This window comes from Protomyctophum parallelum, assembly GCF_964188405.1.
Source record: "Protomyctophum parallelum genome assembly, chromosome: 16".
Classification (NCBI taxonomy): Eukaryota; Metazoa; Chordata; class Actinopteri; order Myctophiformes; family Myctophidae; genus Protomyctophum; species Protomyctophum parallelum.
In genome coordinates this window covers 18,914,611-18,939,319 of record NC_139711.1, presented here as the reverse complement: position 1 = coordinate 18,939,319, position 24,709 = coordinate 18,914,611, and the positions used below count along the sequence as shown (strand labels likewise).

Below are 24,709 nucleotides of genomic sequence, written 5' to 3'. Positions count from 1 at the left end.
GTGGCACAGGTATTAATTTCCCTAACATTCGTAATGTCTTAACAAAAAAAGAATAGAACAGTGAATTCAAGGTCACCTTCAAAACATCATTGATGTCAAAATTAGAACGCACATCCAAACAGTTGGGACAGAAGAAAGCAGAAATTGAAAAAATAAGAGTTGACACACACAAAAATGCCATGTTTCTTGGAGCTACATTTATAGTAGTGTGTGTTCTCATAACTGACCAACACACGTCACCCAGTCTGGTTATTCCTCCTTGATGAGGTTCTTCTTGGCTTTGTCTAACCTGTCCAAAACGTCACTGTAGAGACCGGACATCTGTAGAGGGACGACATCAACCCAGACAGGTCATACTACTGGTCATAGATGGTACATGATACTACCGATGGTTCATACATTATTCAAACCATACTGCCAACTACCAACTGCAGATGGCCATACTTTAAAGGGGTGGTTCACCCAAATAATTACTTATTTTCTACACACCCCCTTGAATTCACTGAGTTTTGTTTTTGTTTGTCACATTCCTATGCCAATAATTTGATCACAGGAGACACAAAGGACTCTTTGTAAATGGTGTATTTATATAGCGCCTTTATCCAAGGCGCTTTACATAGATTGTGCATCAATTCACCCATTCACACACACACACACACACACACATTCATACAACCAGCACATCAGGAGCAATTTGGGGTTCAGTGTCTTGCTCAAGGACACTTGAGCAAGGGTTTGTGCTGGCAACCTTGCGGTTGCTATCCAGCCACTCTACCCCTGAGCCACCGCCGCCCCCTTTGTGTCTCCATAGGAACCACTGCTGGTCATCAAATTATTGGCTTAGAAAAAACCAAAGAAATAACCATGAATGAAGTCTCCATGGGGGGTAGTAATCGATAGAAATAAATATTATATATAAAATATCTTCTTTTCTTTTTGTAATCATATTATGTACTATTTATTTGGTCTCTACTGTGTTTCATGCCCACTGCAGTACTGTTGCTATGCTGACTGAATGGCCCTCAGGATCAGTCTATTCCACAAAAACCTCATGTCTACAGCTAAGCCGTTTTGTATTTCAAAATAGGGCATCTGATCTGTGTGAGAGTCCCTCTCGCATATTTACCTATCTATCTAGACTAGGGATGAGTCACTCACACTGCCACGCTTCACTGCCACCACTGCCTGCCTGCCACCGCACCTCTCCCAGCCCACTTCGTTCACCCCTTCCCGCCTACTCCACCTGCTATCCATGGTGGTCTTTACCTGTGTCTGGTAGCTCTCCTGCAGGGAGCCAAGGTGGCGGAGGAAGCTCATGCCCAGGCCACACCACTTCTCGGCCTCGGGGTACTGGGCCAAGCTGTACAGCAGGATGCCAGTGTTCCAGGCTCGAGTCAGCAACCACAGGATCTCCAGCTCCGGGAAGCCCTGGGGCTTTGGGAACCAACAACCAGAGATCAGGAGTCAAGAGAAGCACTGAGGAGAAGAACTCCCCCTGAGCCGTGCGTGTGTGTGTGTGTGTGTGTGTGTGTGTGTGTGTGTGTGTGTGTGTGTGTGTGTGTGAGAGAGCGAGCGCGTGTGAGCGTGTGCGTGTGTGTCATGCTGCAGAAACCAATCATTTTCACATGGCTCTCCTAACTGAATTAACCTCAATTGAATTAATTCCAAGGTCTGATTGACTGAGCACTGGGCAAAATTAAATTCACCTGTAAGTCCTGTAGGCCTATACAGGACTTACAACTTTTGGATCAGACCTTGTGTTAATAGTTTTTTTGTGAGACTTGCAAAATAATAATGTAGCCTAGCTCTCCTTTGCCACTGCACCACTGTAAATTGGCCTTTATTCAAACTTGGGGTGGGTGGGTCTTTAAAGCATCAGCCACAAACAATCTACTTACTTTACAGCATGTTAGTCTGATAATTTCGCTTTGATGTAATGCATTCTAAGCAACCAACAGCTTGATATGAATAATGGAAATATGAATTGGCCATAAAGTACTGTAAAGGTCCCTGCACACTGCCGCGTTTTTCGGATTTTTAGCAGCGTTTTTTCCAGCAGTTTTCTGAAAGACACGTCCAGTCTGCAAGGACCTTAATGCCTTGATAGTCTGAGAGCTCCTTTAACCCATTTAGACCTGAGGACGATTCTACAAATGTCTTCAAAATCCTGACAGTTTTCTGAATATTTCTATGTCAGTCGTTCTCAAACATTTTCATGTCAAGGACCCCCAAAAATGTAATTGGCTGCCGACCCCCCCATCTGAAAATCTGTTGTTCCAGGGACACCCCAGAAGCAAAGATTTGAGAATATATATTCAAAGATTTGCAACACATTTTCACAATTTTTTAAAAATAGCAGACCTACAAGCTTGTAGCTTGTAGCGCGGCACCGAGTGCCGCGCTACGAGCTTGTAGTTAACTTCCATGACATGGATCGAGAGGCATTTGCAGTGCTGCAGCTATAATCAAGTCTACCAACCAACGGGTAGGCTTCTGCAATGTCTTTCTCGCGTTACGTCTCGTCCTTCTAATTAAGGATAAACCTGACACGCTCGAATGCCAATAAATGTGACTGCCGAGCCAGCGCAAGTGGGGACCGCATCCACATCTATAGGTAGGCTAACCCAGCCAGCCCACCACCACCAGTAGCCTACCAGTGGCAACACCAGTACCACATAAGGTTTAGGCAGGGAGGCAGTCTAAAATACAGTAATGTCATAAACATGCACGACAGTGACAGAGACAGACAGAGGAGGAGATGCAGCTATTTGCAAAACAACATTTGTCACGGCCTGTGCGCGTCCAAACTCATTCCAATGACGTGAGCAATGTTATTTAATGAATGCTAACGAATGCTAGATTCCCAAATCAACCTAAAAGAACTACAAGACAAAATAAAAACACTTAAAACAAAGAAGGCCTGTGGGGCAGACGGAATCCTAAATGAAATGATAAAATTCACCGACCTCAAATTCCAACTGGCCATATTAAAACTCCTAAATATCGTGCTCAGCTCTGGGATTTTCCCCAGCACATGGAATCAAGGGCTGATAACGCCACTCCACAAAAGTGGAGACAGATATGACCCAAATAACTACCGTGGGATTTGTGTAAACAGCAACCTCGGAAAGATCCTCTGCATGATCCTCAACCACAGAATTCTAAATTTCCTCACAGAAAGCAATGTCCTGAGCAAATCACAAATTGGCTTTCTACCAAAATATCGCACAACAGACCACATTTACACTCTCAACACCCTAATTGACAACCAAATAAACAAAAACAAAAGCAAATTATTCTCCTGCTTTGTCGACTTCAGAAAAGCATTCGATTCAATTTGGCATGAGGGCCTGATGTACAAACTGTTGGAAAGTGGCATTGGGGGGAAAACCTATGACATCATAAAATCAATGTACACTAACAACAAATGTGCAGTTCAAATAGGCGAAAAGCACACAGACTTTTTCCCCCAAAACCGAGGAGTTAGACAGGGATGCAGCCTGAGTCCAACACTCTTCAACATATATATCAACGAATTAGCAAAAACGTTAGAACAGTCTACAGCGCCAGGCATCCTCTTGGCAAACACAGAAATCAAATGCTTACTTTACGCAGATGACCTGCTGCTGCTGTCCCCAACCAAGGAAGGACTACAGCAGCAACTTGATCTCCTACACAAATTCTCCCAGACATGGGCCCTGACAGTGAACCTAACTAAGACTAAAATCATGATATTTCAAAAAAGGCCCAGCCGCCAAAACCACCAATTTTTCCTAAATACAATCCCACTAGAACAAACAAAAAACTATACCTACCTTGGCCTAAACATCAGCAGCACAGGGAACTACAACCAAGCTGTAAAGGACCTGAGAGACAAGGCAAGAAGGGCATTCTATGCCATCAAAATAGACATCCCAATTAAAACCTGGCTTAAAATACTGGACTCTGTGATAGAACCAATTTCCCTCTATGGTTGCGAGATCTGTGGACCATTAGCAAACCATGACCTTGAAAAATGGGATAAACACCAAACCGAGACCCTACACACAGAACTCTGCAAATCCATTCTCCGTACCCAGCGAAAAACACCAAATAATGCATGCAGGGCAGAATTAGGACGATACCCACTCATAATCAAAATAAAAAAGAGAGCACTTAAGTTCTACAACCACCTAAAAGAAAGTGACCTAGATGCACTCCATAACAAGGCACTCACACACAGTGAAACTCTAGAGAGATGCCCCCTCAGCCACCTGGCCCTAGAACTCCGGGCACAAACACAAACAGAGCCACAAGATAGAAAACCCATTGGACTAAACCAAATTATAAAACAGCAAAAGGAAAACTATCTGACACATTGGAAAGAAGCAACACAAAAGCAGAGTAAACTAGAATGCTATCTGGCCCTAAACAGAGCATACACAGTGGCAGAATACCTGAGCACCGTGACCGACCCAAAACAAAGAAAAATCTTAACTAGGTACAGACTCAGTGAGCACAGTCTCGCGATCGAGAAAGGCCGTCATAGGCAGACGTGTATCCCGAGAGAAGACAGACTATGCACCCACTGCACACAAAATGAAGTGGAAACCGAGCTACACTTCCTAACCATCTGTCCATTGTACCAAGACATCAGAGACACATACTTCCCACAGATTACAACCACACACAGAGATTTTGAAAACATGACCAATGACGAAAAAATCCCATATCTGCTGGGCGAAGTACAACAATGTGCAAACACAGCAGCAAGATTTGTGAGTTGCTGTGATAGGAGAAGGATATCAAATGGAACACAACCACCCTAAAGACTAATCATTGTGTATATTCCTGCACTATACCTGCATCGAGTGACCTGGGTACATAGAATTTGATCTATTGAAGATTCTGACCTTCAAATGTACATCATTTTTGTATTGATTGTATTGCTGTATTGTTGTATTGTTCTTTCTGCTTTGGCAATGTAAACGTATGTTTTCTCATGCCAATAAAGCCCTTTGAATTGAATGCTTCACAGAATCACAGGTTCAGGTTTTCGTTCACTAATCTTGTTGTATATTAAATGAATAAAGACTTTAATAATTGTATATACAACTAACAACACACAGTGACAGTTGCTTGCAAGTATGTGCGTGCGTGCGTGTGTGTGGACATGACAGCCAGACAAGCGAGGCGAGAGGGAAACAGTGTAGGGTAGGCCTACAGCTATTATTTAATTCATGCAGGTGTTCTTTATTTATTTAAGATACAATACACCAGTTGAGCTTGCAAGTTGCGTGTGTGTGTGTGTGTATGAGAGAGAGGGGGAGGGGAGGGGTGAGGCGGGGGAAACATTTTTATTGGCTTTTTGCCTTAGCTTTTTGCATCATGTAACCATGGTTTCCTTACGTTGTTTAGTCGTATTGCAGTTGTTCATGTCGCAAAAACGAGGGCGAGGCTTGATTTCATAGGGTGTGCCAGATTGATTTCAGCCGTCACATGTGTGAAGAACAGCAGGCAGGCAAATAGTAACCCATGGCATTATGTCACAGGTGAGTGGGGGACAGGGCGAACATGCAGGCAGTGAACGGTTGGTGTTGCACTCACTGCAGTGGAGATGATGGACAGAGCCTCCTCGTAGTAGCCCCACACCTCGTCCAGCCCGCGGGCCTCCACCTCGGACACGCCGCTGGGCAGGGACAGCTGGATCAGGCTGTGGATGCACTGGCTGCAATGGAAACAACACACACCACCCACTGAAACATAGACCACTACCGCTTCTCTACGTTCTAGTCCCACGTACCCACTGAAACATAGACCACTACCGCTTCTCTACGTTCTAGTCCCACATACCCACTGAAACATAGACCACTACCGCTTCTATACGTTCTAGTCCCACGTACCCACTGAAACATAGACCACTACCGCTTCTATACGTTCTAGTCCCACGTACCCACTGAAACATAGACCACTACCGCTTCTCTACGTTCTAGTCCCACATACCCACTGAAACATAGACCACTACCGCTTCTCTACGTTCTAGTCCCACGTACCCACTGAAACATAGACCACTACCGCTTCTCTACGTTCTAGTCCCACGTACCCACTGAAACATAGACCACTACCGCTTCTATACGTTCTAGTCCCACGTACCCACTGAAACATAGACCACTACCGCTTCTATACGTTCTAGTCCCACGTACCCACTGAAACATAGACCACTACCGCTTCTATACGTTCTAGTCCCACGTACCCACTGAAACATAGACCACTACCGCTTCTATACGTTCTAGTCCCACGTACCCACTGAAACATAGACCACTACCGCTTCTATACGTTCTAGTCCCACGTACCCACTGAAACATAGACCACTACCACTTCTCTACGTTCTAGTCCCACGTACCCACTGAAACATAGACCACTACCGCTTCTATACGTTCTAGTCCCACGTACCCACTGAAACATAGACCACTACCGCTTCTATACGTTCTAGTCCCACGTACCCACTGAAACATAGACCACTACCGCTTCTCTACGTTCTAGTCCCACGTACCCACTGAAACATAGACCACTACCGCTTCTCTACGTTCTAGTCCCACGTACCCACTGAAACATAGACCACTACCGCTTCTCTACGTTCTAGTCCCACGTACCCACTGAAACATAGACCACTACCGCTTCTATACGTTCTAGTCCCACGTACCCACTGAAACATAGACCACTACCACTTCTATACGTTCTAGTCCCACATACCCACTGAAACATAGACCACTACCGCTTCTCTACGTTCTAGTCCCACGTACCCACTGAAACATAGACCACTACCGCTTCTCTACGTTCTAGTCCCACGTACCCACTGAAACATAGACCACTACCGCTTCTCTACGTTCTAGTCCCACGTACCCACTGAAACATAGACCACTACCGCTTCTCTACGTTCTAGTCCCACGTACCCACTGAAACATAGACCACTACCGCTTCTCTACGTTCTAGTCCCACATACCCACTGAAACATAGACCACTACCGCTTCTATACGTTCTAGTCCCACGTACCCACTGAAACATAGACCACTACCGCTTCTATACGTTCTAGTCCCACGTACCCACTGAAACATAGACCACTACCGCTTCTCTACGTTCTAGTCCCACGTACCCACTGAAACATAGACCACTAACGCTTCTCTACGTTCTAGTCCCACGTACCAATGGACCAACATACGTGGCTGTTTTATTTTTTAGGGGAAAAGATTACAAATATCTAAAATGTTTGGGGTCCGTGGGTAATAATACGTATACATTTGGGAGTCCTTGTCATGAAAAGATTTGAGAAGCCCTGGTTCAAAGTACTGATGTACCTGAGGTGGGCCTGGTCAGCCTGGGGTTGTTTCTTGTGCAGAGACACAGCGATCCTCAAGGCTTTCTTACACAGCTGGGGGAAGTGGGCAGGAGGTTCCATGGCTAGGGCTACACAAGCAAATAAATAACACACACATATAAATATAGCACCTGACGAAGCACACAGCAAAACACGTCTTGCTAATAAATAAGTTGATGATGCAGTAAATTGTCTGTCTTTGTTCCCTGGAGTGTGCAGTCCCTTCCCTGGAAGGTTTATCTCTCTTTTTGAAACACAAAGTAGCAGATGCACAAGCTCGAAACACGGCGCAAACCGATGAGTGTTGAGCTTGTAGATCTGCTACTGTTGCCTGTTTTGTAATTTGAATCCATGGACATACCGGTATGAGGTTTCCACCAGACAGAGACGATATATAAGTGATAGGCTAAGCAAATAATGTGTTCCTTTACCTGCAATAGTTTCTAACACCTTGCTTTCAACTGTTTCTAGCTCCAGGACAGATTCCAACACTGTCTCAACCTTGGGATCGTTCAGTTTGGCACGAGCCTCGAACTCGTATAAGAACAGCAAGGTGTCTGTTGGGTCCTTGGAGAAGTTCCCTGTAAGTAGGTGTCATCTATGATGTTAATACTTTATTGTTCATTCGCATTGACAATCTGTTTTGCATCAGGTGCTCCAACGATTAGAAATAAGATAAACTCCCATGACAAGCATAAACAACTACATTATTATCCTAAAAAATATATATAAATGAATAAGAACCATAATAATAATATTTTCAATGTTTTTAACACCACTATTTGTAACAAAATTGGAACGCAAATGTAATTATACTTATATTATAATATCTTCTGCACATTTAACATAAATGATATACTGAAGTGTATTTGCTAGAGAGGGAGGTGTGGTGATGATACCTGAAGCTTTCAGAGTCTTCCAGACCTCCCAACAGAGTTGAATGTGTTCCAGGGCCTGTGTTAGTAGCTGCTCACTCTGTAGGATGGAGAGAGAGAGAGAGAGAGAGAGAGAGAGAGAGAGAGAGAGAGGCACAACCACCATACTGTGTTCATCATTGCCATCTAGTGGCCATTAGCTCCATAGAAGCAACAGAAACAAACAACTACAACAGCAGCAGCATCATTAACTTGGTTTGTCACACCTGTGATCCCACTAACAGCCCCTTCACACCCTCCTCCTGCTATTGTGTGGTGGGAGAGCCTCCATTCCCGGTGTTTTGAGGATTGAAGGTTTAGGTATCATTTCTGATGTTAGGCTTAAGGTCAGACCATAGTGTTTGTGAGTTTAGGGTTATGGTTAACTTTAGGCAGTGTTTTTGTGAAGTAAAATGTATGCGCAACCTGGGCGACACCAAGGAGTCCCATTGTGTGGGAGAGAGACTGAGTGACACACCTGAGCAGAGTGGGGAGACTTTCTGGAGAGCTCCAGAGAGGCCGCGGCAGCCATGAGCAGACAGGTCTTCTGGCCCATGAGCAATGCACGGTCGGGAGGACACCGCTGAGACAGCTGGGAGTTCATAAAGACCATAAATGGACCATAAATAAAGGTAAGATACACACATGTATAAACACATACACCTGATGTGCATGCATGCGTGACATGTTACAGAGAATGTGTGCATGTACAGTACTGTGTATGTACATTACACATGCATGCAGTGATTTAGTGTTAGTGTTAAAAGGAAATGCACAAATCCCACACGTCTCTTTATCTTAGATGTCTCTTTATCTTTATCTAAGGCGCTGTTTAAATCCCTGTTGAGGTTTTATTGATCTCTACAGAAATGGAGATCAATTTGCCTGACAAAGATAATAAAGGGTCTTGCCTGGTAAGACAGCACAAAGAAGTCTCTCATTTTGTCAGGACTGCTCTCGCATTGTAGAGCAGAGTTCCAAGCTGACACACATACAAACAAATTAACTGGTGAAATGGTGAATTAATTAACTCATGAACAAATGACGGCATTGAATGACTTTGGAAAGAAATGAGTAGCTCAGGCAGCATCCAATGCCAGAGTGACATCAGTGACAGATACAAAGGAATGAGTCAACCTCCATGTACCAATTTTCCTGAACCAGTTGGCCTCCTCCGCGCGCTGCTCAATAGTCATGCAAGGGCTCGAGCTGCACTGAGCCATTTTTTGTAGAGCTGCATTGACAGTAAACAACATGCACTGCAGTGAAAACACCCAGGAGAAAAACTAAAAGTTGACATGCAATAGTATGCTATTCTCAACTCCAGTACTTGAGTATAGATACTCCTGGTAAAATATTACTCGACTACAAGTATTATACTCTAGTAAAGTACAGATACTCAAATACAGTGCTCGTCGCTCACCCATTTTCAGGTATGACTGCAGATCGTCCAGATAAGCATTACTACAGTATATGAAGGAGAAATGTGATTTAGTCAGTGTATTCCTTCCCACAACGCAGCACAGATTCATTGTGAGCTTGCAGATCTGATATTTTTGACTAATGATCACCCAGAATAGGGATGCGAGTGTTCAAGTTGTTAATGTAAAGGTTTAAAAAAAAATAACATCACACAAAGATTTGGCTTGTTTCCATTGGGGTCCTCGCTCGTGTACTCAATTCATGGAAGAACATTAATGACAGACAAATATACACTATACTATGCAAAAACATCATATAAACGAGTTAGTCTTTGGCCCTAGCTCACCTCTTCTCGGCACTTCCTTTTTCAATGGTGGAGAGCACGAGTCGCACCAAACACCTGTGAATAAAAAGGATGAATGAAGAGTGTGACCTCCTTTTCTTTCACCTACTAACTGTACAGTACAGAGAAGAGAGACCCACTTTCACTGGGGAAACCATGGAATATGTAGGTCAGTGGACCAGAGAGGAAACCTCCAAACCTGTCTATTGATAGTCTGTCAGGGTTCCCACTGAGTGTTGATTTTAAATCTATCAGGGAGTTACAGGGGGTCCTCAATTAAATTATAGTTAGGAACCAAATGGACCCTTATGGGTCTGAAACTCTGAGAGTGTACATACTATGGGTATACCAATTTCCCTGTACATTTGTACACTCTCAGAGTTAAATTAAGTTTGATTTTGCAATATACTGTGGGATCCCAGAGATAGAAATGGGGGACGGTAGCCTAATTCAGGTCAAACTGGGGGTCCTTGAAATGAAAATGGCAGAAAATTGCTAGAGCTGTAAAAATCTTCTCTTATGGGGGTCCCTGGCTAATGAGTGTCAATGTAGGGGTCCTTGACATGATAATGTGTAATACCAATAATTAATGTAAAAGATCAATTACATATTGGTGCTCTTTAAATTTTGGTGGGTGCTCCTAATTTTTTTCTGGTGCTCCTTCATTCTGAATTTGGTAGCACCAGTGCTACCAAGCCGAGCCCTGACAATGGTTAGGTTATTTCACGTAATGCTCAATATATGTCCAGGAATGTAATCGCCGTGTGGACCCCGGTCTGTTGTAAGATTCCGTCGACTAAAATATGACGAAAAATGTTCGTCGACTACCTTTTTCCACTGACAAAAACTAAATAAAAATGAAAACTAAGCTATGATGACAAAAAATACTGACAATTTCGTCAACAAACAAAACTAGACAAAAATGTTAGGGAGGCAAAGTGGAGAAGAGATCCAGTAGAACAAAAAGTTATTTTATGCTTGTAGATATGCTATTTTCAGCACGCAACCAAGTGTAAAATCAGCTTTTACGACACACGCCATCAAGGCCCACCAAAATACATTTTAGTCGACTAAATCAGCTGTAGCTTTAGTCCACTGAAATCTTATGATATTTAGTCGACCAAAACTAGACTAACACTAAAACATTTCAGATGACTAAAATGAGACTAAAACCAAGTGGAAGTTTATTCAAAAGACCATGGCTAAAACTAAATCAAAATGTTCTGTCAAAATCAACACTATAGGCTGCATGGGACGACACAGGCAGATGTTCCTGTTGTTACAGACCTGAGGGCCGTCAGGACCTGAGCGTCATCCCTGGAGTTTTGACTCAAAACCTCCAGAGCTTTCATGGCCGTGTCCTCCTGTCCATTCTAGCAGATGGGAGGGAAACCTTCATCATCATCATCATCATCATCATCATCCTCCTCCATCATCACCACCACCACAGCACTGTTGATTTCATCCACTAAAACTAAGCTTACCTAACTAAGGGCGCTTTCACACCCAAAGTTCGCTTAGAAGGTCCGGATCAAGGACCAAGGACCAAATATTTGCATTTTGATTTTGGTCCGTTTGGTGTTCACACTGGACTTTGTAAAGCGTACCAAATATGTAAACAAATGACACGTGGACATGTTAAGCGAACCAAATAGTGAGGGGGAAAAGAACATGAGGGGAAATCACTGTCTACAATTTTTGGGGCAACCTTCAGTCACACAGAGAGAGAAGAGAACAGCAACATGACAGGCAGCAACAACTTGCTATTGCATTCATTCTTATTAATTATTTTATTAGCCAAATAAGAGCAACAGATGAACAGAGGAGCAGGTGTTTGAACAATAATGTGCTTGCTGCTGAATGCTGATGCATACATTCACAGAGACGTATAGCCTACTACAAGGTATCCCCGATAAAAAGGACTTTTCTTCCATGTGTGCACCTTCACCCATGTTATTTCTGCGCATCAAATCGGCGCCGCGGCGGGCATTTCCATGTCATCTTATGGTTTGTTCAGTTGGTTATTGAGCTTCAAGTCAGAACAGCTCTGCTGCAGCTAATTGAGTTGACCTAGTTTTACGTCTTTTGCTATAGTGATGTAATCAATTAATCATTTGGGACCACCTGTGTATAGCTTATTTAACGTTGGCTTTTTCTCGATACCTGCGGCCTGCGCGACATGGATGATTTTTTATATTTCTCTGTCTCTGCGTCTCTCCCATATAAATATATGGGTCTCTCCCCCAGTCCCCTCATGTGCGTGCGCGCCCACGCGCCCACACACACACACACACACACACACACACACACACACACACACACACACACACACACAAAAAGGAGGGGACACGAGTTGAAAGAGAAACTCGCATGAAGACTCATGCATCGCAGATTCGCATGCTTTGTCATAACTTTGCGTGGCGGCGGCCAGCGCATGCTTAAAATAAACAGATCTACAAGCTTACATCGTGTGCCATACCGTACAGTGGCGTACACCATTCCATGTCGATAACTTGTACATTTTGCGCATGTGAACCTCGTATGCTGCGCTGCGCCTCGACATATACTGTAGCCTATGCGTCTACTATTAAAATCAGACTGTCAGCTGTCATATGATCCCCGTAAAAAAATACATGCTTTTATAACTATACTTATTAATGCAGCCTCACAACTGCCGACGCCAGACGGCTATTTTGCCTATCGTCCTGTATTTGGTCCTCTATAAAGTCTGAATGCATTCACACCAGTAACGAAGCGCACCGTGGTTCGTTTGGAAGCGAACCGAGTTCGGCCTTTTTTAGCGGACCATGGTTCGTTTCTTTGATCCGCACCAGAGTTCGTATGCACGTTCACACCAACCGAACCAAAGGGGTAAGCGGACCATGGTTCGTTTTAAACGAACCAAACATGTCCGGTGTGAAAGCGCCCTAAGACTATTTTTTTTCACTGACAAAAACTAAATTGAAACTAAATGAAAACTAAGCAATTGTCTTGTAATGTTCATTGTTGTTTCTTTGTATATTTGTATTGTCATTTGTGTGAAAAAAGGAAAATAAATACATTGTTGAAAAAAAAGAAAGAAAACTAAGCTACGATGACTAAAACTAGGACTAAATATATTGTCAATTTCGTCAACAAATAAAAACTAGATTAAAATGTTAGGAAGGGACTTGGACAAAGATCCAGTATAAGTTAGTTAGCACTTGGTTGCATGCTGAAAATAGCAGATCTACAAGCTCACAACGCGTTGCAAGCTTGTAGATTGGCTATTTTCAGCAAGTGTAAAATCAGTCATTACGACGGCATCAAGGCCCGCCAAAATAAATTTTAGTTGATTAAATCAACTCTAGATTTAGTCGACTAAAATCGTATGATATTTAGTCGCCTGAAACTAGACTAACACTAAAACATTCCCGGTGACTAAAATGTGACTAAAACTAAATGAAAACTATTCAAGAGACTAAAACTAAAATCAAAATGTGCTGCCAAAAACAACACTGCACCACAGGTAAGCACAGCACGGTCACAGCTATGAATCATGACGTGACATTTTCCAGATTTTCCACAAATTGTACCTTTCCGTTTTTACAATTGCAGTCATATCCCGAAATGTCACATCCTTATTGTGTAAGAGGACGGCGAGGGGTACGGCTACATAATAATCTTTCCGTCATAATGTCAAGAGAATTCTATTCTAGGCAACAACCAAAAAAAAGAAATTCTACCTCTAAAGCAATCTGTGTAGCCAGGCTGAGCAGATTGGAGGCTGCGTTCTCAGACACCAGCAGTTTGTCCTCGCTGGATACAGGATTCTTGAACAGAAGCCCCATGGCTGTCACTGCCTCTGCAGCTGGTGGTGCAAACAAAAACCCAATCTCATCAAACTAAAGTGCTGAGATTCTAGCTATTGTGGGACTAAGCACATTTGCATAATGCGGTACATTTATTAATAATTGACAAGCATAGCTGTGATTCTGTACCTTTCTCTGAATTGTTCTCTTGCACTGCAATCTTGTAAATACTGAACTGGGTGAAAATGCTGTTGGGATCACATCTCTCTGCCTCCTTGATCGCTTCTTTGGCCTGACAATTACAAGTACACATGCTGTACATGCAACGTGCCTATTTGTATATGTCGGTACACATACCACAAAATGTATATTCCTACAAACTGGAAGCAGGACTGCTGTTTTTAGTTCAACAAATTAATTAATAAAGGCAAAATATTTAATTCCTATGAAGGCGGATTTAATTTTGCCGATGCTGATGCTCGTCACTCCCAGCGAACATGAGAGCAGGGAGGGAATGATCAACTACCCAACCACCCGAGGAGCTGAAGGGAAACATAGCCAACATGAGGATGATGCTGGGTGATGTTTGGGTTAGCGTTAGGAACATAGCCAACATGTGGATGATGCTGGGTGATGTTTGGGTTAGCGTTAGGAACATAGCCAACATGTGGATGATGCTGGGTGATGTTTGGGTTAGGGTTAGGAACATAGCCAACATGTGGATGATGCTGGGTGATGTTTGGGTTAGCGTTAGGAACATAGCCAACATGAGGATGATGCTGGGTGATGTTTGGGTTAGCGTTAGGAACATAGCCAACATGTGGATGATGCTGGGTGATGTTTGGGTTAGGGTTAGGAACATAGCCAACATGTGGATGATGCTGGGTGGTGTTTGGGTTAGCGTTAGGAACATAGCCAACATGTGGATGATGCTGGGTGATGTTTGGGTTAGCGTTAGGAACATAGCCAACATGTGGATGATGCTGGGTGATGTTTGGGTTAGGGTTAGGAACATAGCCAACATGAGGATGATGCTGGGTGATGTTTGGGTTAGCGTTAGGAACATAGCCAACATGAGGATGATGCTGGGTGATGTTTGGGTTAGCGTTAGGAACATAGCCAACATGTGGATGATGCTGGGTGATGTTTGGGTTAGCGTTAGGAACATAGCCAACATGAGGATGATGCTGGGTGATGTTTGGGTTAGCGTTAGGAACATAGCCAACATGAGGATGATGCTGGGTGATGTTTGGGTTAGCGTTAGGAACATAGCCAACATGTGGATGATGCTGGGTGATGTTTGGGTTAGCGTTAGGAACATAGCCAACATGAGGATGATGCTGGGTGGTTTGGGGGGAAGAACAATGCCCAGATGGGGCAACGGTGGCAGCAAATAGCATGAGTGTAGCATTACAGTAGCATCTAAATAAACTGCTCTAATACTGTCATCAAACACATCTCCTGACTCAGTGAGGAGGTGTTTACTCGAGCAGTCTGATGAACTTGCTCATTGACGTGCTTTATTATTACTTTTTCTAGGATTTCATGTACTTTCCCATACTTTTCTGCTTTTCTTCTACCTGAAAGTAGAGTTCTCAAATTCTGCCGAACCCGACCAGACGTTTTCGGGCTCGGCCGAAAATGTATGCTAATTAGTAGGGCCGGGCCGAGCCTCTGGTTCCATGAAAAAATAAGAAAATAAAAAATATATACATATATTGTTTTTGGGGAGGGGGGATTTTGGCCTAATATTATGCTAATTAGTCGGGCAGAGCCATGGGCCGTCCCAGTTAGGGCCGGGCCTTAGTTCTCACTCCCGTTGAGAACTCCAGATGTTTGGTTAACTATAAGTGAGACTTCAGCGCGGCCTCACCTTTTCCACTTGCTGCAGGTGCAGGAGGCAGGAGGCTCTATTCCTCTGCAGCTTGGCCAGATTTGGATCCATCTGACCCGCCTTGTAGAAACTCATTGAGTAGTTGTACCACTGCAGGGCCTCTGAGTAGTTCTTAGCCTGGGAAGGCAGAGAGAGAGAAGAGAGAGAGAGACGTTATGTAACACACACACGCTAGAATAGAACCAGCGGTGTTAAAATAATAGTCAAGTGAAAGGGACTGAGCGTTCTGTCTACCTCAAAGTGATGGGAGGCTTTGTCCCACAGCAGGAGGTGCAGCCTCGTCAGGGCCTCAGGAGTCAGCTGTTTGCCAGTGTAGTGGCCTGAGCATGGAAACAGTGGTAACCAGAGCAGCGCATAGTCGCGTACGGATGCATTACACGGCCCTCAACTGTGGCATCAATCGTACCCGTTTTCTTGGTTACCGAAACCTCAAAGGAAGTATAGAGTGTCGACAAGTGTTAAAAGACTAATGAATGACAATTACAATGCAGGATTAATGCCATCATATGAATAATACTAATGTAATGACTCTTACTTGTATTGACGTAGCAATTAGTGTTGTAATGTCCTTTTTTCCAGGAAAGCATCTGTCTCATGTTAGATTTAACCCATATATACTGGTGTATATTTATAGCACATTGGTTGGCTAATCAAAAATAGCAGGTACTGTATACAAGCTCATGAGTCACTTCATGAGCTATGAGCATGTAGATCTGCTATTTGTTTTAAAAAATCGTGACTCAAGTGTGAAACGAGGTACCGGTGATGACGTCCTCTATCTTCTGCTTGCCCAGCAGCTCTTTGCCTCTCTGCAGCAGCAGCTCAATGTGCAGAACCAGGGCCGTGGCCAGCCCAGGGGCAGAGTCAAAGTGTTGAGACACACGTCTCAGATAGTCAAATGCCAGCGTCTCTCTGTGGAAATATCAACATTCTTATTGTTATTATTATTCTTGACAGAATCTTTACAATGGTTGAGGGAGGTGTGTGTGTGTGTGTGTGTGTGTGTGTGTAGTACAAGTAGTGAAATTAAAGTAGAATTTAAGGCGGCTAGGTGTTTCTACCTGTCTTCAGAAAGGAGCAGTTTGACGGTGCTCAGACACACTTCTAGAGGGACGTCAGCATCCAGCATCTCAGAAACTCCTGAAAGTAAATCGTCTTTAATTATCTGCTTTGCCACATTCGTGTGTGTGTGTGTGTGTGTGTGTGTGTGTGTGTGCATGCGTGTGCGTGGGTGGCGTGCGTGTGTGAATAGCTTGGTGCGTATAATTGCTAACCTGCTCTGATGTGATCATCTGTGGCTCCACACCTCAGCAGGATTCTGACCCTCAGGTACAGCCCAGAAGGATTCATACACTCCTGTCAAATTGCAGTGTGTAACAGGACATATATTGTAGTGTGATTTAATTGCTATCTGTACACACACACAATGATCACCGAGGAAAATGACTGCTTGTGTCCCACCTTATTAGCCAGGCTCACGGCATTGAGAGCTTTCTCCTGAAACCGCTGGCAGTCCCACTCGAAATAGACCGTTGCTAGGAGTCTCAAGACCTTGGCCTCACATACGTGAAAGCAGTCATGGTTAGGAGACATTAAATGTATTCAGCTTCACGCTAGATAGATGTAGTTTCGCCATTTCCAATACTAAAGTGTGTGTCCTTCGCTTACTTGAACTTCAGCACCAGCAGAGTATCTCTTGTACATTTTCCCAATGTCATAGCTCTGGCTGATAAAAGAAAGCATTTTGTCTAAGAACTTAACATGCAACGCCATTATCCATTCATTTTCCATGAAAGTCAAACATTGCAACCTATATACCTCAACCAAAATGAGCTGTCCTCAAACTTTTGCAAGTTGTACAGGTCTATGCCGAAGTTGTAGCACATGAGAGAGAGGTAGCCGGTCTTTAAAATACAGATGAAAAAGAAGAAAAGAAGGGGAAAACAGTTCATCAAATATTGCAAACAAAAATGAAAACTTCATAATATCAAAGAACAGAAATCAGTTAATGTTTTGACCTCTTTGGGAAGCCGCTGCAACATGTCTTTAGAGCGCTGCATACAGGCCACCGCCTCCTGCTGCTTCCCCTGACTTATGGCCTGCAAAGAGAGGAGTAAACCTTCAGCTACTTGCACAACAACATCAATCAGCACACTTCTATGTTAGACGGCTTCATCCTTTTGTCATTATTTAATTCACAACTCAATTTATAGCTCTCACACGTTGTCACGCTGCCTGCACATCTGTGAAAATATCACCACGGAGCTGCCAGATATCTCAAGAACAAAATGTTCACGTTGTTTGTAGGTGTTTCATGTGCAATGCGCCACACATCCGCCGGAGCTCACCGATTCTGCCTGGTAGGAGAGGACTCTGAGCAGATCCTTCTCCACGTCGCCTTTGGACATGTTGGTGTCGGCTCCTCCGTTGCCTCTGGATATCAGCCGGCTGTATAGCGTTTCCAGGTTCTGGGGGATCGTTTTGTGTGCTTTATATACTTCATAATATTTTCAACAAGCTCTTTAAGCACTTAAACCACTTTTGACCGGGGTTGGGCTCTGTAATTGGTCCACTATTTTTTTCCCTCTGTAACCTGATAGGTGGGCATCAAGGAATGTTACAAAAATAAATAAATAATCATTTTGGAAAATGTTTTAAGCAAAGTAAAAGTATACATGATTAGCACATGCTTAAACATTCGACAATTGAGGTCTTTCTAAAATTCCTACATATTGCTACAAAACCTGCATATCCAGTTATTTTGGGGGCATAAACAAGAAGTTGAAAATTAAGTCTTCTAATGATGGGCCGTGCATGTTCACATCATGTAAACTTCACATTACTTAAGACGTTTTGGACAAAAAAGCCACTTTTACATCGACGTGCCCAGATAACCCTAGTGCCCATGCACCTATCGTGTATCCTTTTTTCCTCTTTGCCGAAAATAGCATTCATATTTACCTTGACAGCCAGACTCAGGAAGTTGTCGGCTATCAGGGGCTTCTTACAGTCTAGCCAGGTTCTTCCTGTCTTGCTGGCCATCTGCGCAGATTGGACAAAGTCACACATTGCAAGGCCATTATTAATTATTCAGACATGGGTTTTATCCAATCATTGGCATCCGTACCCATAGTTACTTGAGTAAAAGTATCAATAGCCCAAGCCCAGATTGTAGAAATACCCTGTGTTAAAAGTATGTGCGGTATACAAAATGTACTTGGAATAGAATTACAACGGTACTGGCATAAAAATATACTTCATTATGCAGAATCTCACAAGTTCTCACAAGTTCTCAAAATGTATAAAAGTGGTTAATGTATATTTTGTATTTATCATCAAAATCTACAAAATAACTAGAAACTAAGGTTTTCAAAATAATTGCAGTGGAGTAGAAGTAAAAGTATTGAACATTTTAAAGTAAAGAATAACTGAAAACTGTCACCACTTTCCACCACTGGGGTCAAATGTATCAGGTGGACACACATACCAAGATCTGCTTGCGGATAACGCCCTCTGTTGGATTCTCCGGCTCACAGCAGTGCAGCAGACTGCATGCCACATGACGCACTGACAAGAGATGGAACAATGACAAAGACAGACTCTAAACACAACAACCCTGACCACCTATACTATGCATGTACTGCTACTGCTGTGTACATACATAGTATCAACATTTGAAGTAATACAGCTTGAGTGTTATGCATATTCCTGCATCTGAGAACACCGGTAAAATAAACTTACCTTGGGCTTTCTGGTTTTCACTTATGAATGCGCCCACACGCTTCGTCACAGCCCAGTTCCAAAGCTGGATGGCACACTCCTCAAGCTGCAATATACAGTGTGTGTGTATGTGTATATTATATATATATATATATATATATAATATATATATATATATATATATATAGCCACAGTAACACACTAATACTACACACAGTAACTCACATACAAAACTATGTGAGCTTTTCTTTCATACCCGGACTAACCCAAATATTCACACCTGGGACCTGGAACTGGGTCTTTTAAAGAAAATAACAATACTTGTTCAAAAATAGCAGATGTACAAGCTTTCAGTGCGGCACGAAGAGACGCATTGTGAGCTTGTATTTCTGCTATTTTTGAGAACCACTGTTGTAAACCACTGTTCTAAAATGGGTTTTCTGAAAAACATATATAGCTAAAATTCCCAAATGACACAGATGTTTTAATGGGTTAAAGCAGCAGTTCCCAAACTTACTTACATGCCAAGGACCCCCAAATTGACATTTATTAGCCCATTAACTGGGGACCCCCTGGAACTCCCTCAAGGACCCCTGGGGGTCCCCGGACGGCCGGACCCCACTTTGGGAACCACTGGGTGAGAGTAGACTGGTACCTGTGGATCCAATGGCTTTGGAAAGTCGTCAATGCCAGAGATTTCTGAGAACAGCTTCCCTATCACCTCATCGTGGCACATCTGCTGATCCTGGAGCAGGGTTTTTGTGAGGCCTGGGTATGATTTTAAAAAACAAAAGTTTCTATTTACTGCAACTAATTGACCATTATGTCAGTTGTTTGTGTCGCCCTCTTCTGGTTATCTTTCCGCAAGTTGTCAACATTATTGATAGTTGCTGTATTTAGTAATATAACACAATTGTTATATTTACCTTTTTTATTGTCATATTTACCTTTTTTCTTTGGCCCACAATGCTGCTATCAGCAGCTGTATTGTACGGCACTGTTTCTTAAACCAGTGGGAACCACTGGGGTCCCTGAGGGAGTTCCAGGGGGTCCCCAGCTAAATGATAGTTTGGAACAAAATGGACCCTTATGGGCCAGTTAAATTAACATTGATTTTACAATCTAAATTGGGGGTCCCAGAGATAGAAATGCCATTAAATGGAGGTTCGTGGACTATTGCAAGTCAAACTGGGGGTCCTTGAAATTAAATGGGTTGAGAATCACTGCTAGAGCCGTAAAAATCTTCTCTTATGGGGGTCCCTGGCATATATTTTCTAATTGGTGTCCATGGGATACTTGGGGGTCAATTTGGGGGTCCTTGACATGAAAAAGTTTGGGAACCACTGATTTGTCTTAAACAGTGGGCCGGGACTTGGTCGGGACACGTTTGGGTTGCGGACCTTTTCTTTTATGGGTCCCGGGCAAACGTCTAATTTCTCATCTGGGCCTTGAACTAAAAAGCTTGGGAACCAACATATGTGACAATAAAGTCCCTTGAACCTTGAACAATTCATACCTAGTAGCTATATCTGTTCACATTGACTGACTTCGTACTGACTTCATGATTTTAACGACCATGAAATGTGTCTGGGGGTGGGACGAGGCCAGCGCTTACAGTCCCTCAAGGAGACGTTCTCAAAGAAAGCTTTTTGTCCAGACTCCAGAGTCTACATGAACATTGTCCAAATCAGTGTGTAATCAACTCTGTGGACAGAAATCGCAAAAACAGTCAGAGCAGGTAGACTATAAATAGCAATTATATAAATCTTTCGCTACGTCTTATCTATATCAGGGGTCGTCAATGTCTTCTTTTTTTATACGACCCAGTTACTGAAGGTCAGTCTCCAGGTTTTCTATGTATGACACTGACACTATATATTTATGGCACATTATAGGAGTCCACAAGAAGGACAGTAACGTTTTATTTTCAAGGACCCCCATCTGAAAGTGTATGGGTCAATTTGTAGACACTCAAGAGTTACAGACCTCAGACCTGTAAATGGTCATTTAGGGCAGTGGTTCCCAAAGTGGGGTCCGGGGACCCCCAGGGGTCCTTGAGGGGACTCGCCCCGTTTCTGTTTTCCTCCCAGAATTTCCCCCAGTGAGGGGTGGGAGAGGCTGGACAGCAGACGGCTGGACTTTGAGTTTCTCTAACTATAAAACTTTCATGCCAGCATTATAAATATTAATATAATTTATGAAAAGCTACTACAGTGAAGTCTGTTCACAGAAGTTGTTGTAGGATATGTGGGGATTATCTGACGAGGTACCATTTGAGGGGGCAAAACCTTACATAATATACTAAATAATACGAAATAGTTTACTTTATAGGGTCAATATAAGTAATATAATATAGCCTTTCCACAGGAGTATCTTTTTTATATTTTTCCAAAAAGAATACAAACAGCCAATAGTACATTACAAAGTTATCCCCCTCACTGGGGAAAATTCCGGGAGGAAAAACAGGCACGCACCGGGGCGAGTCTTGTTACCCTTGAGGGAGTTCCAGGGGGTCCCCAGCTAAATGATAGATTTGGAACCAAATGGACCCTTATGGGTCTGTAACTCTGAGAGCGTAGGCTACAAATGGAACTTTTGGGGCTTCTAAAACGATAACAAAATACTGGTGAGTAGGCTTTTTGTGCTCATCTGAGGACGACTGTAGAGACCAGCCATGCCCATGGACAAAGTCAAGATAATGCTATTTTCTGACCTACAGTCAGGTAGGCTACTTTTAAATTATTATACGGTAAGACAAATAGACAATACATACATAGTATATATATTTATATAGGCTATATAGACATTCATTATTAAAGATTAAGTCTAGTGTGCAGCCACTCAAAGCACATTGGCTAGCTAGCTGTCACGTTTTAAGCTAGGCTATACCTCAGCTGGTCTGAAAAGTTGGCTACGAATTATACAATGTTAATATTATGCAAATAAAAGCAATGTAACAAGGTCTAACACCTTTTACATTACAGGTTGAATCTGTCACTGATTGAAAAACAATTTTCACAACATTTTCACCGAGAAGTAAGAACTACATACATTTCACATTTGAGACGAAGTTCTCCATGTTTCGTCTTGTTTTAAGGAAGGCACGCAGCTGTTAATTAAGACGCACAGCTTGCAGAGACGCTCGTGCCGATGATTCATTGATGTTGGCCATAGATTGGCGCGCAGAATGAAGGGAGAAGCCTCGCGATATGTTACAGCGGACTGGACAGGACCGGACACCATTGTTGCCAAGTCTGCTTATTATAAGCATAGCCTAGTATACAAAGATTATTCAAAGTGTGTGTGTGTGTGTGTGTGTGTGTGTGTGTGTGTGTGTGTGTGTGTGTGTGTGTGTGTGTGTGTGTGTGTGTGTGTGTGTGTGTGTGTGTGTGTGTGTGTGTGTGTGTGTGTGTGTGTGTGTGTGTGTGTGTGTGTGTGTGTGTGTGTGTGTGTGTGTGTGTGTGTGTGTGTGTGCGCGCGCCAATCAATTATTTTGGACTTGGTGGCTCTCAAACTTTTAGGACCCCCATAACACTCATATGGTTACAGGCATAAGGTATAAGGGTCCATTTGGAAAGCCCTCGAGCAACCCTGAGGGTCCCCCGACCCCACTTTGAGAACCACTTCCTTGAACCATGTGGGTGGAGAAACGCAGAGCTTCAGGGTGAGGCCTAAACTTGGTTGTTGGAGCCAAAATGCTTTTTATTTATCCTTACTAAATGATGACGTATGTCAGTCAGTCGGAGTGGTGCGTGCAGGTTGTCATGGAAACCCTTATTATCTTATCAGTAGGTGATGGCACAGGTGATGGTGCGACAGGGGAAGACAACAGTTTTTCGACCGTGCTTGGTCGATGGTTCAGTTTGTACGTTTACACAGTTATATCTAAGTTTTGAGTGCTGCTGCAAGAAAGTGGATGTTGTTAATAAATGGATTGACATATCCAAAAGAGATTCAAATTCAACAACTGCATTGAATTAATCATGCACGCGTCCGTTCCCACGCTGTCACGGCCCGTCCTCCGCCCACTGATTAGGACTTGATGAGTGTCCCAGCTGGCTTTATAAGGTGACGTGTGACGTGTCGGCCGTGTTTGTCAGCTGTCAGTCTCTCTCTGCCACACTGCCACAAGGGACTTGCACACATAGACATCAAAGGGGGCTTCAGCCCCTGCCCTTTTACCCATCTGTAAAACAACTGCCCTTTACAGACCATGAATGCAGCATTTACTATGGTGAAAGAAATGCAAAATGCCCTCCTCTCCTTTCCATGCAATGCCGCAAGGCAGCCTTCAGGAGAATAGCTTTTTTCCCGAAATCTCCTGAACTTGAACGCAGCATTTTGCGTTGAACAAATTTGTTTAGAAATTGTTTAAAAATGTCATATGCCACATTTCTATAGCTAAAGAGTGCTGGGTTGGTAGCTGATCTATAAGCTCTCAAGGCATCGCAGCGCCTACAAGTTGTGAGCTTGTAGATATGCTATTTTCGCTATTATTTTCGCCCTCTTACAGGATTTTAGCCACTGCTCCAGTGCCCCTCTAACACTCTTTGCAAGTACCCGAACTTAAAAAAATACATAAGCACTATTTAATACATGGACACCCAAATTGGCAGAAAATAGGACCCCATAAAATGGTAAATGGTGCATTTATATAGCGCCTTTATCCAAGGCGCTTTATAGATTGTCCATTACATTACATTCTACTGTAAACTATCAATGAAAACAAAGGCCTGAAAACTTTTAACTAAAGAAAGAAAGACAGAAAGAAAGGCAGAAAGAAATGCTGTACAAATCCTTCTTCATGGACCAACAACTGTAATGATTGTCGTTCTTCCAGAGCCTCGGTATGACAAAGGCTTTGAAAGTGTACTTTCTCAACATTACTCAACATTCACTAGAATCATTATTTATTTTGTTCACCAGGGTGAGGGCAGGCAGGGTAAGGAGCAGCACTCCCCCTTTCTCTCCTGAACAAAGTCTTTGTTGCATGTGTGTGTGTGTGTGTGTGTGTGTGTGTGTGTGTGTGTGTGTGTGTGTGTGTGCGTGCGCGCTGTGTAGAAGTGGTCTGTCCCCCATATTGTGTTTTGAACTCCAGATTCTAAAATAACGTGTCTTAAAAATCCGCCCCTCTCAGTTTGCCGCTTCCAGCAATTGTTCCGACAGGAGACTTATCTGCTGCCCTCTTGGCCCATTGGGAATGTGTCTTTCTATGAAGGCTTATCATCATATAGGCCTACACCAAAAGGGCAGTCATAATAGGTGAAATTC

The 24,709-nt window shown here is 43.2% G+C and overlaps 1 protein-coding gene across 1 annotated transcript; it reads right to left on the bottom strand.

The window, feature by feature from the left end:
* Positions 1 to 229: 229 nt before the first annotated feature.
* On the bottom strand, positions 230 to 20,174 carry tex11 (testis expressed 11; the record flags this gene model as incomplete). Its single annotated transcript, XM_083786215.1, has 27 exons — positions 230 to 321; positions 1,267 to 1,434; positions 5,587 to 5,707; positions 7,335 to 7,443; positions 7,786 to 7,935; positions 8,254 to 8,329; positions 8,747 to 8,860; positions 9,180 to 9,250; positions 9,416 to 9,477; positions 10,037 to 10,090; positions 11,321 to 11,406; positions 13,759 to 13,883; positions 14,014 to 14,116; positions 15,698 to 15,835; positions 15,953 to 16,038; positions 16,479 to 16,630; positions 16,780 to 16,858; positions 16,993 to 17,074; positions 17,180 to 17,275; positions 17,387 to 17,444; positions 17,537 to 17,622; positions 17,737 to 17,817; positions 18,067 to 18,186; positions 18,680 to 18,760; positions 19,206 to 19,285; positions 19,460 to 19,544; positions 20,094 to 20,174. 27 exons carry the CDS (start codon positions 20,172 to 20,174, stop codon positions 250 to 252), a joined length of 2,616 nt encoding a protein of 871 aa, XP_083642341.1. The 3' UTR covers positions 230 to 249.
* Positions 20,175 to 24,709: the final 4,535 nt, after the last annotated feature.